At 38.5% G+C, this 26,680-nt stretch overlaps 1 protein-coding gene across 1 annotated transcript in view; it reads left to right on the forward strand.

Annotated features, from left to right (window-relative positions):
* The window catches only part of ATRNL1 (attractin like 1), a 776,870-nt gene that overhangs the window by 646,768 nt on the left and 103,422 nt on the right, over positions 1-26,680 (forward strand). Inside the window, exon 28 of the mRNA XM_021074415.1 lies at positions 17,673-17,787. Coding sequence (XP_020930074.1) covers positions 17,673-17,787 — 115 coding nt within the window. The remainder of the gene's footprint in view (positions 1-17,672; positions 17,788-26,680) is intronic.

Below are 26,680 nucleotides of genomic sequence, written 5' to 3' on the forward strand. Positions count from 1 at the left end.
CTCCCTTGTAAGCAGCAGTGATCCAACCTTCACCGCTTGTCTTTAAGATCTGGATGATTCTCAGTGAAGGATACTAGGGAGCAGACATATGCAGGGATTCTCCGTGGCCGTGGCGTCCCCAACCTCTGGAGCACTTCACTCATACGTCGTAACGGACTTGCCTATAATGACTGTTTTTCAATCCAAAGTCTAAACATTTGCCTTTACCATACTCTCAGGATCCAGCTGTCCATCACGTCCCTCCACCTCCATATCCTTGGCCACTCCACGTACTGGCTCCCACCGTGGGCCCACTGGATCTGAGGTGGTGTTCTCTAGCTTATCGTACTGCCCTCCATTAGAAACACAAAGTTCCTTTTTGATCCTTTTTATCATGTTTTTAATGGTATATTTTTAACCTTCCTATCCCCTGAGCCCTGTTGTAGATTCTTCTATGAAGGAAAAGATCCTGTGTGCCTGAAACAGTCCTACTCAAAGTATGTGTTTTAAAAGTATCTGTAGGATGATACTCTTGCCCAGTGTTTAAATTCTAGCAGAGCATGGTCACACTCTTGAAAGTTCTTATCCTTCTTGTTCAGTTCTCTGTTGAAGAATAAAGACCAGTGTATCTGGTTCTTTCTTCTTTTAGCCTGAGAAGTGAAACTGTCAATCAGTTAAGTTAGGCAATAGGATCAGGTGTCTTCCTGCACTGAATGCAATGAGATTGCCCGGAGACACGTTGCTAGTGTTAGGTTTGGAATTGGTTTTAGGAAAGCATCATCCTTGTTTCTCCTCTAATCAGATGTCTCCGTCGTATAATACTCCAGTCTTGTTACCTCATAGCCCACCCTAGTGCCTTCTGTCAGGTACTTATCCTCAAGGTTATGCATTCTGCTGTGGTGTGTACCACCTCACTCTACCGTGATAGGAGCCAATCTTTATCTTAAAGATATTGATGGAAACATTCTCCCCCAAGTTTATTTTTTTTCTTTTTTTTAGCAACCAAATGTGACTTAGTTATGCTCCAGGTTCAAAATGTTTTGAATCTTGCTATTACTTGGAGCATATATTGGTATTTAGCAGAGTGTCTCATAATTGCTTCTTATTTCAGCTACTCCCTCTGCCCAAGGGAGTGCTCAATAAATAATGTGTGCAATGAGTAATCGTTACCATTATTATTACTGTTAGAGAAGAGCCATGAAACTTTGCAGTTTACCAAGGGAGCATATGACTTCTCAGGCAAAAAGAAGAAATTGGTATCTTCTCTGCCATTCCTTTTGATGCCTTATGAAACTTCAGTGGTCTTAATTATCTGATCTTCTGCTGTGCCTGCGTGCAAAATAAGGATGACCTCTTTCTCTGGAAGCTTCATGACTTAACAAAAACTAAGATGCATTGAGTCATTTGAAAAATAAATCTGGAGGGTAAGCAATACTTAATTCTTTGGACTATTGACCTAGCCATGGCATTAGCACTGAGATCATAATTTTTCCCCCTTTTTTGAAGAGAAAAATAGCTATCAGAGTTTCTAGCCAAGGTAGGAAATTAAAGAAGAAAATCATGGCTCTGAAGAGCAAGCATTCTTATAGAAAGATTAATGAGACAATAATACAGCAGTTCTACCCTGTAAGAAACAAAAGTGGACATGGCCAATGACCTTAACATATTGTATATGAGTCTGGCCAAAGTCACTTTCTTACCACCAAGGACATTTTTGTTAGAATTATGAATTTTGCTGTGGGGCTGAAGTATACTCAGATCCTTTTTCAGGACTGAGCTTCTTATTTTCATAGCTCACAGCAGAGTTGCCCTCTCCTGAAAGAATCTACCTCACCCCATGTTATGCCACCTCCCTTGGGAAAGCCTACATCCATTGGAAGGTTCAAAGGCTTGGCCTCTTGCCCACTCTAAAGGACCAGCCCTCTGTTGCAGAGAGGCTTCTTCTGCAAATCCATCACAGATGAACTTCTCCCTCTGCCCATCTCTGACTCCATCACCCGACCCAGATGTTGTTCCTGAGGGTACTTCCCAATAAACTTCCTGCACATAAATCTGGGCATCCCAGGACCTGTTTCCTAGGAAACCTGACATACAGCATATACTATGACTACATTTAAGGAGCTATTATGATGACTATTTCCAATTTTATGAATGTCATCACAAAACGCCCATAACCTAGCGAAGTTTCCCATTGACATTTACCATCCTGGGTGACGTGTAGCTTATTTCTCAGTTGGAAGTAGCTTAAACGACCCCCAAATAAAGGAAATGCCCTGAGGGATTAGTGTTTGTCCGAGTTTCAGTACTACACTTCATGATCATTTCCAAAACAATGGGACAGGATGCCACCCAATCAGTGCTCTCTGGCCATTCAGTGAGGAGGCAGATGAGGACTCGGGAGACAGTGTTTGTTTCTTAGGGCTGTCAAAAGGAATGACCACAACCTTGGTGACTGAAAACAATAGAAATATATCCTCTCCCAGCTCTGGAGGCCAGAAGTCTGCAAAGAAGGCATTGTCGGGGTTGGTTCCTTCAGGAGGCCCTGGGGGAGAATTTGTTCCATGCCTCTCTCCTAGCTTGTGGTGGTTGCCAACATGTGTTGGCATTTCTTGCTGGCAGATACAGCACTCCAGTCCCTGTCTCTGACTCCACATGTTTTCTTCTGTAGGTCGCTTCTGTGTGGCCGCTCTTCTTTTTATGAGGACACCAGACCCCCCCTTAATCTACCATGATTTTGTCCTAACTAATTAAAACTGCAAAGGCCCTATTTCCAAAAATATTCACGTTCTGGGGTGCTGAGTGGGTATTAACTTTGAGGGGATACTAATCAACCCAGTCCAGAGACCAAGTAAGGAAACTAACAAGATCTGCTTCCGCATTGGTACTTTCATTTGTGCTGTGAATCTTTTCATGAAAGCTCCTCTTTTTGAAGGAAATACAGAGAGGCAGTTGTGTGCAGTGGGCCACACCCAGTGACAGAAGGCTCCTTAAAGGCTTAATCAATTAGATAATTAGTAGGACCAAGAGGGAATTGGTAAAGCAGTGTGAGTAAAACCAGAGGAAGGATCATTACACAGACTCTGACCATTAACTTTTAGTTACATTGAAAAAGGAGCTTTGGGAAAAAAAAATTTTGGAGAGACTTTATTCATTTTTACATACTTCATTTTCCAAAGCAAGCTCTGATAAGGTAGGTGAGTTCACATAATAAAATCTTTTGGAAAAGCCAAAAGGAATGTGAATATATTTAGTGGGGTCGCACGAGGAGTCCACACACTTCAGGTCCTAGATGGGGCAGCAAGCCTAACCTGTGGGTTCTGGAGAGCCTGGAAATGACCAAGTTGCCCCATAGGACTCCATGCTAAAAGCATGCTGCCTACTGTCTGTCTACTTTCCTCTCATATTTTTCCTTCCTCCTGCTTATTAAGGAAATTTGGGGAATTCCCGTTGTGGCTCAGCAGGTTAAGAACCCAACTAGTATCCATGAGGATGAGGGTTTGATCCCTGGCCTTGCTCAGTGAGGATTAAGGGTTAAGGATCCAGTGTTGCCACTCGAGCTGCAACATGTTACAGATGCGACTCAGATCCGGTCTTGCTACGGCTGTGGTGTAGGCTGGCAGCTGAACCTCCAATTTGACCCCTAGCTTGGGAACTTCTATATGCAGTGAGTGGGTCACTGAAAAGACAAAAAGGAAAAAAAAAAGAAAAGAAATTGTAATCTAGCAAATAATAGTGAGAAAGTTATTGGGCAAGTTGGCTTCCTGGGCTGCAAGAGACACATGAAAGCATACTTAGGAAGCATCTCTACACACGTCCATCTGTAAAAAAGTTTTCTCTCTGCTATTTAAGCAGAAATGTTTCAGGGCATCTTTATCTTTTTTATGAATTTTTTCCCTCTGAACTTTTTACCACTAGCATTCATCAATTAGCATCTACTCTAAAAAACTTGGAGCTTGATTCCAACTTTAATGCACAGACACTTATAATACTGGTCCCATACCTGAAACCAAGTCTGAGACAATGAATGTGCCCAGGATGGAAAGATAAAAAAAGACCTGGATGGATAAACCTCCCTCACTGCCCTACCACGTGTCACCAGAACCAAAAGAGAAAGGAAGTATTAAGTGGAACGAGGTACAAATGGCTGACCCTCAACTGGTTTTGATTAACAAAAGTTGCATTTGCAGATGATTTTGAAAAAATTAAAACAGCTGCTTTTTGCCAGGCACTCTGCTAAATGCCTTATTCATAGCCTATCCTTTATAATCCTCAGAGTAACCTTGCAAGATTGGTGTTATAAACTCTAATTTCTATATGAAGAAGCTGAGACAAAGACTGATAATTTGCCCAAGGTCCCATAAGGTTTGAACCCAAGTCTGTTTCACATTTACTAAGTCATTTGGGCCTGATGAAGTACTTTAAGACTTGATGATAAGAGTATTCCCAAACACTCTTGTCAAAATTCTTGAAATTAGAAAGACTACTCTGCCCATAAAAGTCAAGTGACATGGGAGGATTGTCACAAACTATCAAGAAGATGTCTGTGGTCCATGGGATTGGTGATGTAGTCAGTGCTTTAAATGATACTCATGGGTCACAGCACACTGATAGCAACAGGTAAAAAGATACTGGCGAGGATGTGAAAAACCCTGGAGAAGAAGTTCACTTTAATTTTTTCATTATCGATGGGTTTCACTGTCAGCTGTGCAATCTTTAGTTTGCCTTTATATAAAGAGACAAGCAAAAAGCAAACTGGCATTGATAACTTCTTGAAAGAAAAGAAAAGAAATCCCTAGAACTTTAGCCATAATGTATGTATTCAATGTTATGCTAGTTTTAGATGTACAACATAAATGTAATACTTTTATAAAATTGTATGCCACTTAAGGTTATTACAAAGTAATGGCTACATTTCCACATGCTATACAATATATCCTTGTGGCTATCTACTTTATAGGTAGTAGTTTATATCTCTTTATCCCATACCCCTATTCTGTCCCCTCTTCCCCCTCCCCACTGGTAACCACTAGTTTGTTCTTGCTGTGAATCTGTTTCTGTTACATTCGTTTGTTTTATTTTTTAGATGCCATATGTAAATGATAACTTTTTATTTTTCTGTCGGACTTATTTCACCAAGCATAATACCCTCTAGGTACATACACATTGTTGCAAATGGCAGTTGTTCCTTTTTTGACTGAGTAATATTCCATTGTGATATATATCACATCTTCTTTTTCCATTCTTCTGTTGATGGACACTTGGGTAGCTTCTATATTGGCTATTGTAAATAATGCTACATGAACATTGGGGGTGCATGTGTTTTTTTTCAATTTAATACTTTTGTTTTCTTCAGATACATACCCCCCAGTGGAATTGCTGGATCATATGGTAGTTCTATTTTTATTTTTTGAGCAACCTCCATACTGTTTTCCATAGTGGCTGTACCAATTAACAATCCCACCAAGAGTGTACTAGGGTTCGCTTTTCTCTACATTCTTGCCAACCCTTGTTATTTGTAGACTTTTCAATGATAGCCATTTTGACAGGTGTGAGATGATATCTCATTGTGGTTCTGATTTGCATTTCTCTGATGATTGGCAATGTTGAGCATTTTTCCACCTGCATATTGCCCATCTGTGTATCTTCTTTGGAAAAATGTCTATTCGGGTCTTTTGCCCGTTTTTAAATCAGATTGTTTGGTTTTGATATTAAGTTCTATGAAGTGTTTATATATTTTGGATATTAACCCCTTATTAGTCATACAATTTGCAAATATTTTTTTCTTATTCATTAGGTTGTCAATGGTTTCCTTTGCTGTGCAAAAGTTTTTACATTTAATTGTCTCATTTTTTATATTTGCTTTTGTTTCTTTGCCTTAGGAGACAAATCCACAGAATATTGCTGTCTTAAGTCAAAGAGTATTGTACCTGTGTTCTCTTTTAGGAGATGTATTATTTGACATCTTTAATCAATATAATGCACATATTCATACATACATTTGCAACTCCTTTTTTTCCAGCACACTATGGAAATTGCTATTCATAATGGTGATCACAGGACGTGGAGACAATGTTAAATTACCTTTAGTTTATTATAGTCTGACTGAGAAGCAGAGAAATGGGTATTTATTTTGAGATTTCACACTTACTAAAAAAAAAAATACACTAAAATAGCAAAGTGTTTATAGGGTTAATGTCTAACTTTCCGGGAAAACTCTATCACCCAGAATGACTCATTCCCCTAAAGATAAGGTAGATTTTACTGTATTTTAATTATATACATGTTTTTATAACCAGTCAAATAAGGTCTTTCATTCAGAATTTTGACCATGCTTTTGTTGCTTATAATAGGCTGCAATTGGTATAATAATCATACTGGAAAGTCATTTATTATGCTGGATCTATTAACATTTGATTCCTCATTAAGAATATTGCCATATCAGCACTTTTATTTTTTCTGCTGACAGTTAGTTTTCACAGAGCTTCTTGATTTAGTTTTATGATTGAAGTTTCAGAAATAAATGTTTGAATTTAATGTTCACTTGGTATAACAGATTTGAACAATAGCTTAATAAAAAAGCACTGTGAGTTCCTGATTTTAAAAAAAGGTTTGCTGGAGTTCCCATGTGGTGCAGTGGAGCACGTTAAGGATCCTGCGTTTTCACTGCAATGACTCGGGTCTCTGCTGGCCAGTCAACTTACACATGATGCAGGTGTGCCCCACCCCCCAAAAAAAAGAGAGTGTGTGTGTGTGTGGTGTGTGTGTATCTTGGTGAAGGTTGCATAGAAGCCTGCTATGTTCTGCATTTGTCAGGTTCCATCTGAGCATCTAGGTATAACTTTCTTTTTTTAAATTCATTTGATTTATTATATTTATAGTTGTACAACCATCATCACAGCCTAATTTTAGAACCTTTCCATCACAAACCCTCAGTCCATCCTTCCCCGCCCCCTGACATGTCTCCTTTGGTAACATGTACGTTTTTCAAAGTCCGTGAGTCACTTGCTGTTCTGCAAATAAGTTTATTGTATCCTTTTTTAGATTCCACATATAAGTGATAACATATGATGTTTATGTCTCACTGTCTGACTGATTTCACTTAGCATGATAATTTCTAGGTCCATCCATGTTGCTGCAAATGCCATTATTTCATTCCTTTTTATGGCTGAGTAATAGTCCATTGTGTGCATGTACCTCATCTTCTTTATCTAGTCTTCTGTCTATGGACATTTAGGTTGCTTCCATGTCTTGGCTATTGTATACAGTGCTGCAATGAACATTGGGGTACAAATATTTTTTTCAAGTCATGGTTTTCTCTGGATAGATGCCCAAAAGTGAGATTGCTGGATCATATGGTAAAAGATATGTAAAAGAATGAAATTAGAACACTCCCTAACACCATACACAAAAATAAACTCAGAATAGATTAAAGATCTAAATAAAAGACCAGATACCATAAAACTCTTAGAGGAGAAACACAGGCAGAACACTCTCTGACATAAACCACAGCAATATCATCTCAGATCCACCTCTTAGAGTAATGACAATAAAAACAAAAATAAACAAATGGGACCTAATTGAACTTAAAAGTCTTTGCACTGCAAAGGAAACCCTACAAAATGAAAAGACAACCCACAGAATGAGAGAAAATATTTGCAAATGAAGCGACTGACAAGGGATTAATCTCCAAAATATATAAACACATACTGCAGCTCGATATCAAAAAAATAAACAACCCCATCAAAAAATAGGCAGAAGATCTAAACAGACACTTCTCCAAAGAGGCCACTCTTCATGTGGCCAAAAAACATATGAAAAGATTTTCAACATCACTAATTATTAGAGAAATGCAAATCAAAACTACTGTGAGGTACCACCTTACACTGGCCAGAATGGCCATCATCAAAAAAGCTGCAAACAATAAATGCTAGAGAGGCTGTAGAGAAAAGGGAACCCTCTTAAGTTTAATTTTCTAAGCAGGTTATTGATAATCGCAGTCACAACCAGGAAGAATGCGAAGGGGCTGATAAGGGTCCTGTTTCTCGTAGGACCCCAACCTTCCTCTCGACCTCTTCTCATCTCTGTCTGCCCAACACTTCTGAAAACTCTATTGACAATGAACTTCCAGCAGCTTCCCAAACAAGCTATGTGCCTTTATGCCCATGGGTTCATGCTTTTCGTTCTGCCAGAAATCTCCATCCTTCCTCATTCCACCAGTGAACTCCTAGTCATTCCCTGCAAGGCAAAGTTCTTCCTCAGGATAACAACTCATACCCTCTTCCTCCCTCCACTCCCATCCCCAAGGCTCCATACATAACTCTCTGAGCACATTTAGGTCTGACATAGTCTCAGCACCATCAGCCTGGCTGCCTGAATGAAGCTTTCCCAGAGCAGGCAGGGTGCCTGTGCAGCCCTCTACCCCCAGTTGCCAGCAGGGGGCCTAGCACATTTACCTTTAGATTGATCTGTCACCTGCATGACCGAGGTCACCTTTTGCATTTATGACATAATGTGTTTTGGAAAGGACCAGCCTGGTGGGTAATTCCAAGATCTTGATTTTTCTCCCTTTTCTGCTGGCTTGTATCCGTTCTAGATTAAGCTTCTCTTTATGACTTTTTGCCACAACATTTAGAGACTTACCTTGTGCACAATTTGGGAAAGAAAAATCAAAACCTATTTATCCATGAAATATGTATTGAACACCACAGTCTTAGGTGCCAGGAAAGGTTTACTCTGGGTATCACATAATGCTCACAGTCACATCAGATAATAGCAGAGAACAAAAATGAGAAAAAATAGGCAAGCACAGTGCTGATGTGACACATGTGGGAAATCTGGCATTGAGATCAGATTTTTTTCCCACCCTAAAACTCACCAATAAAATTCTCTCTTAATTTCTTAATTGGTTCATTTCAAACCGTTAAAAAAGCTTTTAAAAATATGGTAGCCGCCTTCAAGTAGCTTACTTTTGAGCTGAGCGTATTTTTTAGAAGGAACGGAAAATAATTCTAAAGTGAGGTGAGGACTGGGCAGAATGGCATAATAATAATAATAATAGTAATGCTGACTTTTATAAGCACTGTGATATATATCTATATATAATACCTACATTATATATGTTTATATGTAATATATTTATTATATATAATAATATATATGTGCCTGATATATAATCTTTCATCCTCCTTACAGCACTATGAGGAAGGTATCAACAGCTCCATTTTATAGCTGAGAAACTTGAGACAAGAGAGATTAAGTGATTTGACCAAGGTCACACTTAGATGGATGAGAGAACAGGGCTTGAACCCAAGGCAGTGGTTGCTAAAGGTGTTCTCTTAACCACTGCATTATACTTCTTCTCAATGTTACAATAGGAAAAATAATTTACTCCTAATTACTGAGATAGAGTAGAGCGAGGTGGTCCTGGAGTCGCCCAGAATGACAAGGATGGCGTCTTGCCGATTGAGTTTTGAGCTGGATGTTGCAGAGATTTGGCAAGTAGTCTAGGCACATGAAATGGCCTGTTGTGAAAGCTCAGAGTGGACCTAAGGAGGATGGGAAGTCAGTTGATTTGGCAGGCACATTCATCTCTAGTACTCAGCTGTACTTTTTGAGGTCAGAAAGCATGGTCCCAATTTTGAAACTAATCTATGAAGCATGATGGCTAGGTTGCTTTTTGCAAAGAACTATGGAGAAAATTATAGGTTGTTAAAAATCTAATTATGGCAATTACTTAATAGATAATCTATTTCACATTTTTGAAAAATACTATCAGGAATCAACTTTTAAAGATAATCTGCTCAAAGTCATCTCCCATTAACATGCACCTTTATTGACCAACTCAGTGGCAGAGCGTGATTATGTAATATCTCGAAAAGAGATAATATCCTTATTTTCTGGGACCTAAATACCTGTGAAAAAATAGGTGGCAAAATAACTGCTATCACAGTCCAGCCGCTTCACTTCCTGAGTGAGTGCCACACAATTAAAATGACAGCAGCTCAGTTAAAGTATATATTTTACTATAAATGTAAATCTTAAATATGTATGTATATGTGTGTATGTGTGTGTGTATATAATGAGAGATTTTGAACAGAACTTCAATATAGAGGCATTTAAACCAAGGAAAAAATATTCACTAAGATAGGAAAATTTAGTTTACGATCAGAATACCTTTGGAACCACAGGAGTAGCATACTGATTCTGTGAATATTATGTTTTATTCCTTTCCCTATTCCCACATGTAATACTTTATTCTCTTTGAATTTGCTTCTAATGCAGTTTAATCCTGGTTTTTGAGAGTGTCCATCAGCTTAATTCCTTTATTAATATGAATTATTCTCCTAGCAAGTAAAGCTAGCTAATGTGTTTTTCCTTTTATCATTTCATGCAACTAGTATATAAGAAGAAAATATGATTTGCTCTTTTGGTTTTTTCTCAAGTCTAAACAAAATCAGAGAATCTGTTTTTGAGATCTGGAATCTTGGTATTTGTTGATCCTGGAGAATCAATGCACGAGGTCAGTCATGAGCCAAACTATCAGGCTGACTTAATTCACTGTTCAGCAAGTTAATTCTATTTTACCGATGTAACTAGAAACTAAATTTTATATCCATCTAAACACTCATTAAACTGCGAATACCAAGTTGCACAAGCTGTTGAAAAGGACTCATTTTTATTTGTAGATGGATTCTGATAAGAATAGCATTCAAAGTGTTCTAATAGGGAAATGTTAGAGTGATTAATGTGCAGTTGTTTGCATTTTTAATATTTCACTCATACATCAGATTAGTATTTGTGCATACTGTCAGACTTTATTCTGTCCTTGTCAAAACACTTATTACTGCTGACAGGTATAACATATCCACATTAATCCTTAATTCCTTGATTCAATTTTCTAATTGCTTTTTTGGCATACGATGGTGGCCATTTAGTATTATGTGAAGTATTCATCATATGGTATAGTAATGTGCTTTAAAAATTAGATGTGTCACTTAAAGTACCTGGACAGGGGAAAAAAAATTACCAAGGATTGGAAATTTCAAGTTTCGCTGTACTTAGACTAAGTGTTAGATATTGTTATGTCACATATTCTGGACGTTATTCATAAATCATAGTCACAGAATGTTAAAGAGACCCTGAAACCATCCAGCCTACTTGTTCATTTTCTGGTTGGGAAAACCGGCTCAGTATTAGCCCAGGATCACACAACCAGGTAGTGGCAGAAGTGGTCCTAGAATCAAGTGTTCAGAACCCTGGTCAGAAATGGAGCAGGTGTAGGCATATAATTTTTATAGGTGATACCTTAATTTAATGTCTCCTATTTAATAGCTACACTGGGAGAATAAGAAGCACCTTGGATTCTTAAACTGCATATTTTTTTTAGCAGTATTGTATAGTGGTTGAAAACCATGACAATAGAATCAAACCCATCTGGTTCCAATCCTGGATCTGCTGCTCACTAGCTGTGTTACCCTGAGAATATTACCCGACCTTTCTGAATTTCCATTTCTTCATCTGTATAAAATAGAAAACAACACAATAATGGATATAAAGTGCTTAGCACGGCTCTTGGTACCTAGAAGCACTCAGTAAGTGTGAACTGATATTATTTTTCAGTTTTATCCCTTTAATATCAAAAATTTGGATGGAAACTGAGTCATGCCTACCAGTTAGCTCACCATGTGGCAATTTCATTTATTCTTCCTTTCATTTACTCATTCACTTACCATGTGTGAAAGGCACTCCATTAGATGCTATAGGTAAGGCAAAGAAGAATCCAATATGATACTGTCTTGGAGGAGCAGAAATCTAGTAGAGCCTACAATATGTATATGACTCTCTGTAGGGAAAGATTGGGAAACATCAGTCCCCCAAAGGTAACACAGGCTCCATGCTTATTAGGCTTTTCAAAGAGAGGAAGTGGGTGCAGGACCGATAGCCCAAAATAAGAAACTAGACCCGCCCTCAAGGTGCTTGTTCCAGTGGAAAGATAGGACAGTTGCTCAAGAGTCATTCAAGGTGGGAAATGAAAGGGGCCATAGCAATGAAAGAACTAAGGAAGGAGAGACTGCATAGCTCAGGCCAGGGAAAGCTTCATGGATGAGTGGGCTTTGAGGGATGTATAATTTTAGGAAATTTAGAAGCTTGTAGGAAGGATCTGTTAGACAGTGGGAATATTATGAATGAAGAAGAAACAGATTCTGGAAACCCTGGCACAGGTGTTAAAGAGTGGGCACTTACATTGTCTAAACCATGGAACTTGTGCACATAACAGATGAAGTTTGATGAGAGAGTAGACACAAGAGCCTGGCAACTCCCAAATGACATAATCTTGGACTCTGTTTTATAAAGTAGCAGCCCTCAGCCCCTTTTTTCACATAGACATGGCTTTTTGGCAGCGAAATTTTTTAACTTTCATATTTTTGATAAATCTTATACCTTCCAGTTCACTGTGGTGCCCACAACTTTTTATTGTCTTATTCCACTCATTAAGACAGTTGTCTTACCTATTATAGACAGCGTGTGCAGTGGGTAGGCATACAAGCTCAGAAGATAGACTGTATTTTCCCAAATGCTGGTTTTGTTACCTCTCAAGTCTGCAACCTTGGTTATGTTAGTTATACTCGTTGTGCTTCAGTTTCACCATTTGTGAAATGGGCATAGTCCCTACCTGAAGGATTAAGCCCATGGAAGCATTTGGCATAGCACAAGGTATACTGTAAGCACTTAATAAATGTTAGCTATTATTAAGTTACTCACCTGGGCCTTGAAGGAATTTGAGTTTGCAAGTCCTACTTTGGCAGTACTGAAAATTTTTGAGAAAGGCAGTAACGTCTTTCTAATCTTTGGAGTCTGGAGTATCGGCCAAACTCTACTTAAATTGCACCAACTGGTCCAAGGACATCAGATAATTCTCTTAAATCCTCAGCTGCTGGGGTTAGTGTCTGGTGATGGGCTTCAGTGTGACTAGTCACCCACTCACTCATTCACTTACTCTTTGAAAGGGCCACTGGAGGAAGGAGCAGGGAGCCAGCACTGGCTATTGACGTCTTCTGAAGATCCGGTGGTTCTTGTACCAGCTTCCCAGGAGAGAGCCTGTGTTCAAATGGTGGAACATGTTATTATGCATTTTAAGAATTTGATCTTGAGAATCCTTATGATTCCAGAAGCTTCGCCGTTAACTTGCTTGTCTTTAATAACTTTGAAAACTAGAAAAAATTTTATGTAGAATTGTTGCTCCAAACAACAAGAACTTGAAGATATGAGTACAATAGTTTCAAAAACACTAGTGTGAACAAAATAAGGCTTTTGTAAAAAGCTCTGTGTACGTAATAAACAAGGACTGCTAATTACATAACTGTCAGTGATGTTTTCTGGCACGGTCTAATGCCAGCTTCTTTTGTACAACAAATACGAAAATGCCTAGAAGTAAATCACAGTTACCGAATGCTATGGGCAAACAAACCCATGCCTTATCTCTTTCAAAGGCAGCTGTGGAAAATGCATGATAAATTGCACAGTTCAGTGAACATGTTATGTCATTGTGAAATGATTTTGATTCATGGTTATGTATTTATTGCTAAACAACGACAAACCTCAAGGAATCCGAAATATCATTCATGGGGTTTTGCTATATTCTGTTGCAAAATTCAAGTGTGCTAAAATGTTTCTTTTTCTTTTTTATTTAAAATTCTTTACTAAAAGTGATATTTGCCACAAAGTCTTTGGAAATAATTTTTTACATCATGTGAATTCCTGCCAGAAGTATCAAAGAGCTGTGCTAGTCACTAATATTTAAAACGTAATGAATAATTCATATTTTTGCTAATATCCTTTTATGAAAATTTTATAGCTAAAAATAGACAAAGTTGTAAACCAATTTGATTTTAAAATAGGCTGATAATCTCCTTTCATATAGCTTATCAATATAATGAAATTTCTGAATGTTTTCTATGTAATAGCAGTAGAATTAAGAGTGAGAGAATTATTTTAAGGAAGATTTTACAGGAGTGGCTTTTATGCAAATACAATTCCTTTCCCATGGTCGAGATATTTTATTACACTGTCTTTGTCCATCGCTAACTCTCTGAAGTTTAAAATATTAAATAATTAAGCTATTTTCTACTTGAAATTTACAGGTTTTTTGTTTGTTTTTGTCTTTTTGCCATTTCCTGGGCTGCTCCCTCGGCATGTGGAGGTTCCAAGGCCAGGGGTCCATTCGGAGCTGTAGCTGCCAGCCTACGCCAGGGGCACAGCAACGCGGGATTGAGCTGAATTTGTGACCTACACCACAGCTCACGGCAATGCCGGATCTTTAACCCACTGAGCAAGGCCAGGGATCGAACCCGTGACCTCATGGTTCCTAGTCAGGTTCGTTAACCACTTAGTCACGACGGGAACTCCCCAGTTTTTTTTTTATTTTGTTTGGTTTCACTGATTTTTCTCGCAGTTCATGCTTTTGGCATCAGCCTTTGCAATTTAAAACCTTTTCTACTGTTAAAACCAGCAGAAAGGTAGCCTGACAGCACACAATATGCACCAGGCATATTGTAAGGGCACTTAATAAATATCACCTATTTATCAAGTGATGTACTTTCAAATTGTTTCTTGTTTTTCTAAATCTCCTAAACCAAGATCCACTGTTTCTCAATTGGTGGTTTTCATTCTGTTGTAATCCTAGAATTCTTCTTTTCTGAGTTTTGTAATCAAGTTTTTTTGTTTGTTTTGTTTTTGTTTGTTTGTTTGTCTTTTTATCTTTTTGCCTTTTCTAGGGCCACTTCCAGGGCATACGGAGGTTCCCAGCCAGGGGTCGAATCAGAGCTGTAGCCGCCTGGCCTATGCCAGAGTCACAGCAACGCGGGATCTGAGCCACGTCTGCAACCTACACCACAGCTCACGGCCACGCCGGATCCTTAACCCACTGAGCAAGGGCAGGGATCGAACCTGCAACCTCATGGTTCCTAGTCGGATTCGTTAACCACTGAGCCACGACGGGAACTCCTGTAATCAAGTATTTTAACGTGGCCTTGGATATTTGAGTAGGTAGTGTCATTGAGCACTTAATAATAAAGCAACAAAGAAAACCTTGCCTGACAGTAGAAATGAGAAATGACTTCTTAGGTATATTAAAAGGGATTTGGGTATTTCTAATATATCACCATCATTTAACTCTGAATTCATTTTATTTTTCGCTTAGTGTATTTTAACCAATTGACCTTTACATATACTTTGCATTTATTAAATTAGGATAAATTTCAGTACCTTAGAAGTATGGTTCAAAACATTCACAGTATTTTTCTTTTAGCCTTGGAATATGACAAGCCTATTCTCTAAATATTTACATCATTGGAGAATATCTATGTACTTATGCTGATTTTGGCTTAACATTTTCAAAAATAAGTCTGTTAAATTAAATGTAAGCTTTAAAGGGGAAAACCATAGATCATGTAACTTGATACAAGTATTGCAACGTTGCTTACAGCATTTTCGTGGAAGAATTTTATGCCCTTTACTTCTATTACCGTGGCCACCTTCACCTTTATATTGAAAATTCCCAAAATGTATCTGTATGAGGATAATTTTAAAACAGGAGATTTATGTTGCTATAAAGGAGAGATCCTTTATAACCACATAAAACCGTTGTCACCAGAAATTTCAGCCTAAGTTTTACATGAAAGGGGACGTATTTTATCTTTAATGCCTCGTTAAACTTTCTGGAAACGGCAATATTCTAAACTATTCTAGGTGGATAACTACATATGTATCTATTTCTTCTGAAAAATTGGAATATCAGAGGGGAAAAAACTAAACAAATCATGTATTCTAATAATTAAAGTAGTGGTATTTTTTCTTCTATTTAATTTTACCCTTATGTGTAGATGTTACTTTGATAAGTCAACCACGTCTCACCTGCACTTTTTGAGTCAAATAACCAAAACCACCATTCCTTGACTAAAACGATATTCCTATTGTTTCAAAGGTGACATGGTATTTAAACCTATTTTTTTGTGTTTTTGTGCACATGTGTGTGCATGGATTATGTGTGTTCACACATGTGTACTTGCACATGTGTTTATCTGTATGTGGGTGAGGGCATGATTTTTTTTTTTTGGAAGTTCATAATATGATAAACTGCATTGTGTGGGTAAGAACATGGATTCAGGAGGCAACCTACCTGAGTATAAAACCCAGACCTGCTACCTCCTAGTTGTGTGAATTTCAGCAAGAAATTTCAACCTCTTGCTTCAGTGTTCTCATCTTACAGGGTTATTGTAAGATTTAAATAAGTTCATATATGTAAAGCATTTACCTCTATAGTGAATACTTAAGCAAATACTAGCTACCACTGTTATAATCATTGTTATAATCATTCATTTACCTTATTTCTAAAGTCATATTATTAATATAGATGCTTTGGTGGGTGATTATTACACACATATTTCACTAAAATGATATTAGAGATATGCCTTGCTGTATGTCAATTATATCTCAATAAAACTGGAAAAATGTTTAAATATATGCCAGTAGAGTATTTTGGATAGTGATAATTAAATACACTGTGTTATCATCAGTGAGAGGAAACAATTGCAAAGAAGTAACCAAATTGTATAACTTGTGCCTCACAGACTACATATCAGATATCAATATATATTGATATCAGATATCAAATATATTGAAATGCACTCATTTATTCAAATGAAGGCCTGTTGCACATCTACAGAGTACCAGGGTGTAGTGTGAAAATGACGCATGGTACCATATGATCCAGCAGTCATACTTCTTAATATTTACCCAAAGAAGTTGAGAATTTATGTCCACACAAAAACTTGTCCATGGATGTTTACAGCCGCTTTATCCATAATTTCCAAAGTTTGGAAGCAACCAAGATGTCCTTCAGTCGATGAATTGAGTAAATAAACTGTGGGATATCCAGACAATGGGATGTTATTGAGCACTAAAAATAAATGATCTCTCAAACAAGGAAAAGCTGTGCATGAACCTTAAATGCATGTTTTTAAGTGAAAGAAGTCAGTCTGAAAAGGCTCAACACTGTATGATTCTGGAAGAGGCAAAATTATGGGGAATGGTAAAAAGAATGGTTTCCAGGGTGGCAGGTGCGGAGAGGGATGACTAGGAAGAACGCAAAGATTTTTAGGGCAGTGAAACTATTCTGCGTGACGCTATAATTAGGAGGACATGTTGTTATAGATGTGTCCGACCCTGTAGAATCTACAACACCAAGAGTGAACCCTACTGTCAACCATCAATATGTGTCACTGTAGGTTCATCAGTTTTTACAAGTGTGCTACCCTGGTGGGGGGTGTCGATAATGGGGGAGAGAGTGGGTTTATGGGAAATCGCCATAGCTTCCTCTTAATTTTGCTGTAAATTAAGACTTCTCCAAAAAATAAAATCGATTAAAGGACATAAAAAAGATAAAAATAAACAAAGCAATGACTGCTTTTTAAAAATTACAGAAATGCACGCCTCAGAAAATGTCTCCTAAATGTAAATGACCATCCCACAAAAACTGCATATTACACCATAAAAGAGTCAACTGAACTATGGAAAAAATAAAATGTTGTTTCTCCACCCACTAGGATGTACAGTTGGGCTAACCAAAGCACAGCAGAAGTAAAATAGCAGTGCCATGTAAACTATGCAAATTTAAAATGGGTTTTCTTTTTCAGGGAGCACCCAGACCAATCGCCATTGAACCATGTGCTGGGAACAGAGCGGCCGTTCTGACTGTGTTTCTTTGTCTACCACGAGGGTCATCTGGTGCCCCTCCCCCTGGGCAGTCAGGTAAGATGAATGAGGCATCATCATCTGTTAAGAAAACATGTAGAATGAGCAAAAGAAATAAACGCAATACTACCAAACGGCACAAGAAAGATATTTATAAGGTTCTGATTTAGAGCATGGTGAGATTTTAGTAGAAACAAACTTCTACCCAAATATCTAGATGTCTGCCTTGCTGTAAACTCAGATTTGCCAGTGTTTCTCTTAAGAATACACGTTGAATATGTGTATGTATTTGTGTATAACAGACACACGTATGTTATATGTACACACACGCACTTGAATTTGTTGTTTTAATTACAATGTGTCATCTCACCAGCAGGGAAAACAAGTTCTCATCCTTGGGGCAGCTTCTTTTCTCCCAGTATGTATGTCGTATAGGAAGCCAAATTATAAATATGATTAGACGCTTGCTTCATAAATCTGGGATCAAAGTAGGGAACTTACTTGCACGTTTGGACTGTTTGGCGGCATCAGAGAATGATAGCTTGATGCAACCATCCCAGAATGTTTAAGATGTGTTCTTGCTGTCAGCACCAGACAGGGGGCGCTTCATGGACTCAGAGACCCTCTCCTTCAGATGGGCACAGCCAGCCTTTTCCTCTGGCTTTCCGTTTCCAGCATAAAAAGCATATCTTGAATTTGAGGTAACTGTATGTATCCTCTTAGAGGTCTTCTCATTGCTGCGATCTTGTCCATATGGGAAACATGCCTAGTGTTGAGTATAACTTGGAATTAAATCGCAAACCCTGCTTATGTCTCTCTTTGTACATATCCTGTTCCATCTGCTTATAATTTCTGATTGTTCCATCCCCCGACTGTTCTCTCTAAACAACTCTCAGTGAAACGGATGCTTTTTGAGGGTAAGGGTGATTTCAAATCTATCTTTCTCTTCAGTTCCCCTTAAGGATAATATCAAAGTGCCAGAGATCTGGCAGGTTCGCAATAACAGTAATGGATAATGAACTCGCCTCCCTGCTTATTTTTCTTTCCTTCGTTCCCTAGTCAGCTTGGACCTTGCTCCTCCCTTTCTTGATTTGTGTCCAATAAGACACAAAAATGGAAGCTGCACTGCTTCATACCTTATACATCTTAAGATATTCACATACCTGATTTTTCCTGTCCGGGGACAAAGGATTTCCATCACCTTTAGACTTGTCATTTATGGTACCTGATAATATCTTGTTACAGGAATTTCTACCCAAAGTTCGCTTGTGGGTGTTTATTCAGTGAAACAAACCTTCTCATAACATGAGTGAATGCCTCCCTTTTCTCCTTTCAGAACCACCAAGGTAAATGGGATGCAGTAAATAGATAGCTTGGCACTGGTCAGAGAAGATGGATAATTATAGGTACTGTGCCCAGCTAATGGAAGTATTGTTTCAAGGCTGGGATGATTTCCAACACAAACACTTCACTAATGAAAACAAGTCTGTGTGATGTACACCAAAGCTTCTTCTAGATCCTTGACAAGATGACGTACTGATGGGTAGAGTGAAGGCAACAGCCAATACGCTGTCCCTTTAACCTCTGAAGTCTTTTTGACTAATTTGAGAAAGCCAGAGAGCAGTGTGGACCATTACCTCAGCTGTGTTTTATTACAGATGTGTTATAATTACTAATGGTAATGCCACCTTAGACGTGCATGGTGTGTTGCTCTTTACAAAGTATTTTCCTATTTTACCTGTTTGATCTTTATGACAAGCCTGTGCCAAAGGCATTATAAAACTCACTTTGTGAATGAGAGAAAAAAATCTCTGTAGTTCCATACTCAAGGAATAACAGGAAAAATACTAGAGTACAGAGCAAAACAACAACAACAAAAAGTGCTCATTGCTAACATTCCAGGTCATGTTTCCTCAGGATCTGTAGCAGAGAGCTTATTTCCCTATAATCTACAGCCCATGTCTTCATAAAGCCAAACATTTGAAGAGGTACTGAAAATCTCTACAGGGTTATACAAGTCAACAAAACTTTACTTACCTTTCTTTTTTCCAGTGTCTGTAAGTTGAACTGTGTTGACTATCTGTGCACATAATTCAGGATGAGCTTATTCTTTATTTAAAAAAATAATCAAGTTTTTCAAGCTAACTTTGTAGGAGTAGGAAGCCTCCTTGATTCTACTCCTTCAAAATAAAGTGCTATCTTCTGTCTGCACCCTACTTTGAAATGCGTCTAGAACGTATGTTATTGATGGATGGACAGGAGGACGAGTAGATGGACAGATATGTTATAAAGCAAATAAAGTAACTGTTAATGGCAGATTCTAAGTGATGGGAACACTGGGGTTCATTGCAAATGTTTTCCACTTCACTATATGTTTGAAATTTTTTATGGTCAGATGTGGGAAACAATGAAATGAAAAGAAAACAAAAACAAAAACAAAAAACTCTTGACTTTACTGGGGAAAAAAAAGGCAGTGCCTATAGAGAGAAATTTCCTAATGTTCGCAACTTCTTTTTCCCTAAACAAGTCCATGCTGACTCCAATATACAATCTAAATGACCTATTTTTTGACTTTTCATCCCAACATTTAGTGTGTACTCAGGCAATTAAAACTTAGCCAAGTATTATCCAATACTTGAGAGGAAATGCATTCCAGTGATACTTTTGGGAATCATATTGGCTCTTAGGAGGGCAATGTTGACACTAGTTATCTTATTGCTAGAATTTAGCTTATCTCATATCTTTCCAGGAAGTCCATCTGTGTGCCTGTGCTTATCACAGAGCCCTATGTGTAGGAAGCAGTTCATAAATGCTTTTGATGGTGATAATGATAGGAGACCTGGGAAACATGACCCCAAGTAACCATTCTATCTATGAGACTCGTGAACAAGAATAAAATTAGCAACTGGACTAGAATTCATTCATCGAATCCCACGTTGTACATCTAGAAATTTACGTTTCTAGGAGCCTCCTCCAGTACTAATGCAGGGTTAGAGTCTGGGGGTGGGGTGGGGGGGGTTAAGAAGAGGCAGAGAAGGAGCTTTATGGAGCAACTCCTGACTCCATCCCCACCGCGTGAAGGACAGGGTGCCAGAGTCTTCTCTTGGCTCTTGGGCCATTTATGTCTCCTAATGTTAGCTTATCTTTTCAGTGATTAATGAGCATTAATTACTAAATACAAAGTCATTGCAGTACTTTGCACAATTTCAATGTTTTTTTTTTTTCATCAGGCCCTCTTTTGAAATGGGGCTTTCTAAATGTGGAATGATGTTTTTCATAATGCACCTTTCATTACCATGAGCAAAAGCATCTAAGAGGAGGATGAGTTGGGAAATATGGAGAAAGTGGAAGCATCCTATGAGCATGGTAGTTTTCTCTCAAATCTGAATTTCAGCACTAACAAATAAATGGTTCAGAAACAAGCAGGGGCTGGCTAGTTCTGGCCATCTATTTTCAGTAGCAGCTACTGTTTTTTTTTTTTTTTATTCAAAATATGACCTAGATTTTGGAATTTATTCTCTTTCTACCAGCAGATATTTTAGTAATACTTAGCAAGTAATAATTACGCCTGGCTTTTTTAATGTCTAAGATGTCTGAGTCCCTTCCATGGCTCTCATTTTAACAGGTCAAAAGAGAAACTCCAGATTCGTCCTTCAGATTACCCCATGAAGTATCTTTTTTTTTTTCTTCCATATAATGGAATATAGATGTTTATGAGCAATTCTTCCTCTAGGTGGCTTGGAAGGGTAAAAGCAAAAAATATTAAATAGGCTTTTTGGCATTCCTGGAGCTGGGCTAATTAGGTTCCCTGTTCCCCAGCTCTGTAAACCTGCTGCTTCATTCCTATATTTTCTATGAGCAACCACTGCCAACCGTGCCCATCTCTCTTGGGCTAAGGTAGGATTTCTGCTATTGACATACGTACATAGCCACTTTTCATCTGACCTCAAAGGGGTTGAAAGACTGATGTCCCCATGAAATCAGGGCATATCAAGTAACTCTCCTGCATGGCACTGAACAACCAAGCATGTCTCCAATCACCTTGGACAGCAAAGTCCCCAAGCATTTCAGCGTCACATTAAGATGAAATGTGGACAAAGTAAATAGACCTCTTTAAAAGCATAAACTGAGAATGAGGGTGATTGCTGTCACCTCTTTGTGATGGAGGATTTTAGATTTCAGAGCTTATGGATTCTTACGAATAAGAAGCAGATTAACTTTTCTCACTGGATTAAAAATCCCGGTAGCCCAGATGTTCACTGCCAAAAGGGAGCGAAGTATTTCACCGAAATGTAGAATTTTGCCCTGATCTTATCTCATGTTTGGTTGACTTTAATGCAACAACAACAACAAACCCCCCAAACAACAATAACAACTAAAAAAACTGGTGGAAAGTCTAAACTTTGAAATTTTTTTCTTTGGGCTTAGGCAGGATGACCAGATTATTTTGAATAATCTAGAAATGTTGTACAATGTTGAAAATGATAGTCTACCCAGAGTGTTACGGGTCGTGAAAAAAGAGAACTTTCGTTTAATCAAATGAAAAGAGGTTGGAGAGGAAGAACTGGTAATCCTGGGCATTGAAGTAAATGCTTTGTATACACCCATTAGTTTAACACTCTTAATGAACCTGAAAAGTAACTGTTATTAACCCTCTTTTACAGATTAAAAAAAAAACAAAAAAAAAAAACCCTGAAACTCAATAGAGATTAAATGACTGGTCAGGGAATATACAGCTAGTGAGTGGGTGAGCCAGAATTCACACCCCAGGCCACCTGGATCCTCGATGTGTGAGACTCATCACCGTGCTTCTCTGGATAAAGATACAGGGGTACTCTGCAGAGCCCTTATTCTATAACAAGCTTTCTATCCAGATCAAATAGGAAGGACCGGAGGCTCTGCTAAGCATCAGACTTAAGGGGGCATGAAGAATAGATTTTTCTTTCCTGGTGATTTTACTCCAAAAATTTGGTAAAATGCAAATATGCATATACTGTGACACATCACTAATGAAAGTACGGCTCCGAGTGTGGAAGAGCAACCAGGGGCATGCAGTTACAGGAAAAGAACCAGCTTGACTGTGTGAGTTATGGACTTGGAGTCCCAAGTCCCACCATCTAGTTCCAGCTCTGCCACCAGCTAGCTGTGTGACCAAGTCTTTTAGTCTCTGAGTTGTATTTTCTCATATATAAAATGATGGGATTGAGCTAGATTCCTAGGATGGATTTCACTCCATTTCTGTTGTATGGTTCTACTACAAATTATGCTAAGTCATACCAGTTTGGGGTAGGAAGAACAAATAACTTGTTTCTAAGTGATACCTTATCTTTCCAGCTGCTCAGGACCAGTGAAGAAACCGTATTCCTACATATTGCTTGTTAGTGAATAAAAATGATTAGCACCAATCCTTAAATTAAAAAAAATCTTAATAATTTTATTAACTAGTTTCCAATCTTCTCAGCATGTGTGAAAGACATAGATCATTCACATTGCTCCATTTTAGAAGCGAGTGAAATAAATCTCACAGCACCAGTGGGAGGGAGAGGGTCTCTGCAGTCTCAGAGGTGGATTGAGAACAGACTTCAGGTCTTCTGGCCCTCAGTGCAGTTCTCATGCCTTGGAAGCCAGTTTTTTTAAAAGCTAATTTACATTTTCCAGAAGCTTCTGAAGTTTCCTGTCCCTTAGGTCTCTCCATTTGCCTTCTGCGACTCTGCCACAGTATTCACACTTGCAGATCAACACCTGTTGATCTACTCGCAACACGCTCTTTGTTCGGGGTGGTTAGAATAAGAAATACAACTACTGAAATGTATCAGAACTTCATGATAAAAACCAGTCATGTTAGTTACCTTTGAACCTCAAATTCAAATATTGTTTACATCCAGCATATGTGTCTTCATAAAGAAGAAAGAAAAGTGGGCACTGATGGCAAAATAAACTACAAAATTAGGCAGAGATCTCAGAGAACAACAGAGATAAGAACAAATATCTGAGATTATTGTTAATAAATATGACTCTGTGTTATTAAAAGGACCCTAAAGTCAGAGCAGAACTCATTTCATCTTCTATCCAAAACATTGTGAAATATTGTGAGAATTGTGCATCTTCATTTGTTGCCTTTATTCATTCAAGAAATATTTAAAAGTATCTGCTACATGTCAGGCAATACATATAGTAGTCACCATCACAGAAAGTTCCTGCTCCCATAGATGTTAGAGCCTATATGGAGATAAACATGAACAAAATAATCATGAAAGTAAACCCTTAATTATAAAATATGGTAAGTTTATGAACAAAGAGTACACTGTTATGAGAAAGAGGTGAAATGAAACTGATGTACAATTGCTAAGCTTAGTATCTTTCGAAAATAATAGAGTGATAAACACAGTCATTAAAATGCCATTTTCTCAGTTCTCACTTGTCATCCTGTCTCTGTAGTATTTGTTGAATATTCCCCTATTTTAGAAGTGAGTGAAAGGAATCTCATAGCAGCAGTGAGAAGTAGAGGAATATCCCCCATCATGCCTCTCTGACTTCTGGAAACTCTCTCTGGTGTTCTTTATCTCCCTCTATCACAGGTACCTTCTTAGAATTTACTTAGAGATGTTGGGTATGGAGCACCTCCCTCTGCTCACTGCCTTCTTCATCTGCCTTCTCTGTACAGTAGACATTCCCCAAGGATTGGTCCATAGCCAACTCTCATCCTTCTTCACCCTCTCCGCTTAGAGTCATGCTCTCTTTGCTCATTTAAAGGGCTTTTCAGACGCTAACTGCCATCTCCTTGGGTCTCTGAGTCTCCAGCCAACACTGGATTTGCTACTGTTTCAGTGTCACATGACTCTTCCTTGCCCACCCCACCCCCCATTACCACGCCCTACTCCCCAGACTAGCTCTTCTCCCTGACTTTACTGCTTTTGTCAAGTTATTTCAGGGGCCCCGCTCAAGTTTGCAACTTAAGAGTTAGCTTTTTTTCTTCTCTCTTTCGCCCCCAAGTAACCACGAAGCTCTTTCGATTTTTCCCTTGAGATGGAGAGAGCAGACTTCCTTGTGCCATCTTTACTCCCTGAATATTTTGCTCAGGCCCTGGTTGCCTCTCACCCGGGTTTCTGCCAAAGGAAAGCACAATTCTAATCCTATCACCCCCTCCCTCAAAAACCTTTGCTGACCTTTCATGGCCTGCTCAAGTCAGTCCAGACATTTACTCTGGCTGTAAGGTCCTCCTCGACCTCTCTCCAACCCAGGTGTAGCAGGCACGGGCTTCTTGCAGTGCCCACAGGAACAGCACCACACTGGCTGGTTTGAGGCTCTTGTGCAATTATTTTAACCTCTTGAACCAGTTTCCTTGTCTATAAAATAAAGAAGATGACTGGGAAGAATGTCTTTATGCTTGCTGCCGAGCTTTTAATTCCACATGTGTATTTTTTCCTGCGATTCCATGAGCGTGTGTGTGTTTTCATCAGCTGCCTGTTTTCAAAGTCTGGTTCAAATGCCACTTCTTCCATGAAGCCTTTTCAGTTTCCTGTAAGATCACCTCCTTCTTGAAATCCTGTAGGGTTTGCTGGGCCACTTCTTCACTGCCTTCTAACATTTGTCAAAGTCACTGTCCTTTCTTAACTTTCTTACCAGGTAGTAAGCTCCCTGAGGGCAGTTGTTACATCTTCGTTTACCTTTGAATCCTCAGTAGCTAACAAGTTCTCGGTACTTAGTAGTTGCTTGATAAATATTTAATTAATGAATACAGTGAATTATCCTTAAATGGTAGAATTTATTCACCAAAAAATGTGTAGATATATCCTACACAAGTGTAAACTTTACTAGATAAAAAGCCATAATCTTCACTTCAGGGCCATAATCCTGATAGACTGGATTTATGTTTTTATGATTCAAGCCACATTTCTTAAGGACTAAAATCAGCTTTTTTTTTTTAGCTGTACCTTTGCATAAAAAAAAAAAAAAAAATCTATTGGCGTTCCTGTTGTGGCACAGTGGTTGGTGAATCTGACTAGGAACCATGAGGTTGCGGGTTCGATCCCTGCCCTTGCTCAGTGGGTTGAGGATCCGGCATGACCGTGAGCTGGGGTGTAAGTCGCAGACGAGGCTTGGATCCACGTTGCGGTGGCTCTGGTGTAGGCTGGTGGCTACGGCTCTGATTCGACCCCCAGCCTGGGAATCTCTATATGCGTGGGAGTGGCCCTAGAAAAGGCAAAAAGACCGAAAAAAAAAAATCTATAGAACTCCCTTGCTCCAATTTAAGGTTCAAGAAAAATCAGAATATTAGTGAAAGATGACACAAAACAATAAAGCAAATTATATTTCCAATGTAACGTATACTTCACCTATCATAAAGTTGTTCTATTTTTATAATTTGGGCTTTGATTTCTTTCTTGGATAGTAATTTTTATAAAACCATTTTATTTACGTTTGAAAGAGCACAACTCAGTTCCACCCTTTATGGCCGGAAAAATAATATTGAACCTTGTGGAATAAATGTCCCACAGAAGACAAATAACCTCACAAAATGTATCTAGCAAATGAAACATTGGTTGCTATTTCAGTTGTTACCATTAACACAATCTATTCTGTTCTCATTACTGTTCTTTGAATTATCATCACCTATAAGGTATATATTATCACTTTTATTTCACAGATGAGGACAATTAATTCATGGAGCTTACTTGCCTACATAGTAAATAAGTGATGGAGCCAGAACTTAAAACCAGAGAATTTTACACCCTAGTGCTCTTTCCAAATCTTTTTTTTTTGGGGGGGGTATCAGGGGAGGAAAGTGGATTTTTGGTTGTTAGCCATGTACTTTAGACCATTAGCCATGTATTTTCCAAATCTTTTATGGGGGGTCGGGGGGTATGGGGAAGGGCGGGTGGATTTTTGGTTATGCCATGTAATTTAGACCATTAGCCAGTACTTTTTCTTTTACTGACCGGTGTCACTG

This window comes from Sus scrofa, chromosome 14 (genome assembly GCF_000003025.6).
Source record: "Sus scrofa isolate TJ Tabasco breed Duroc chromosome 14, Sscrofa11.1, whole genome shotgun sequence".
Taxonomy (NCBI): Eukaryota; Metazoa; Chordata; class Mammalia; order Artiodactyla; family Suidae; genus Sus; species Sus scrofa.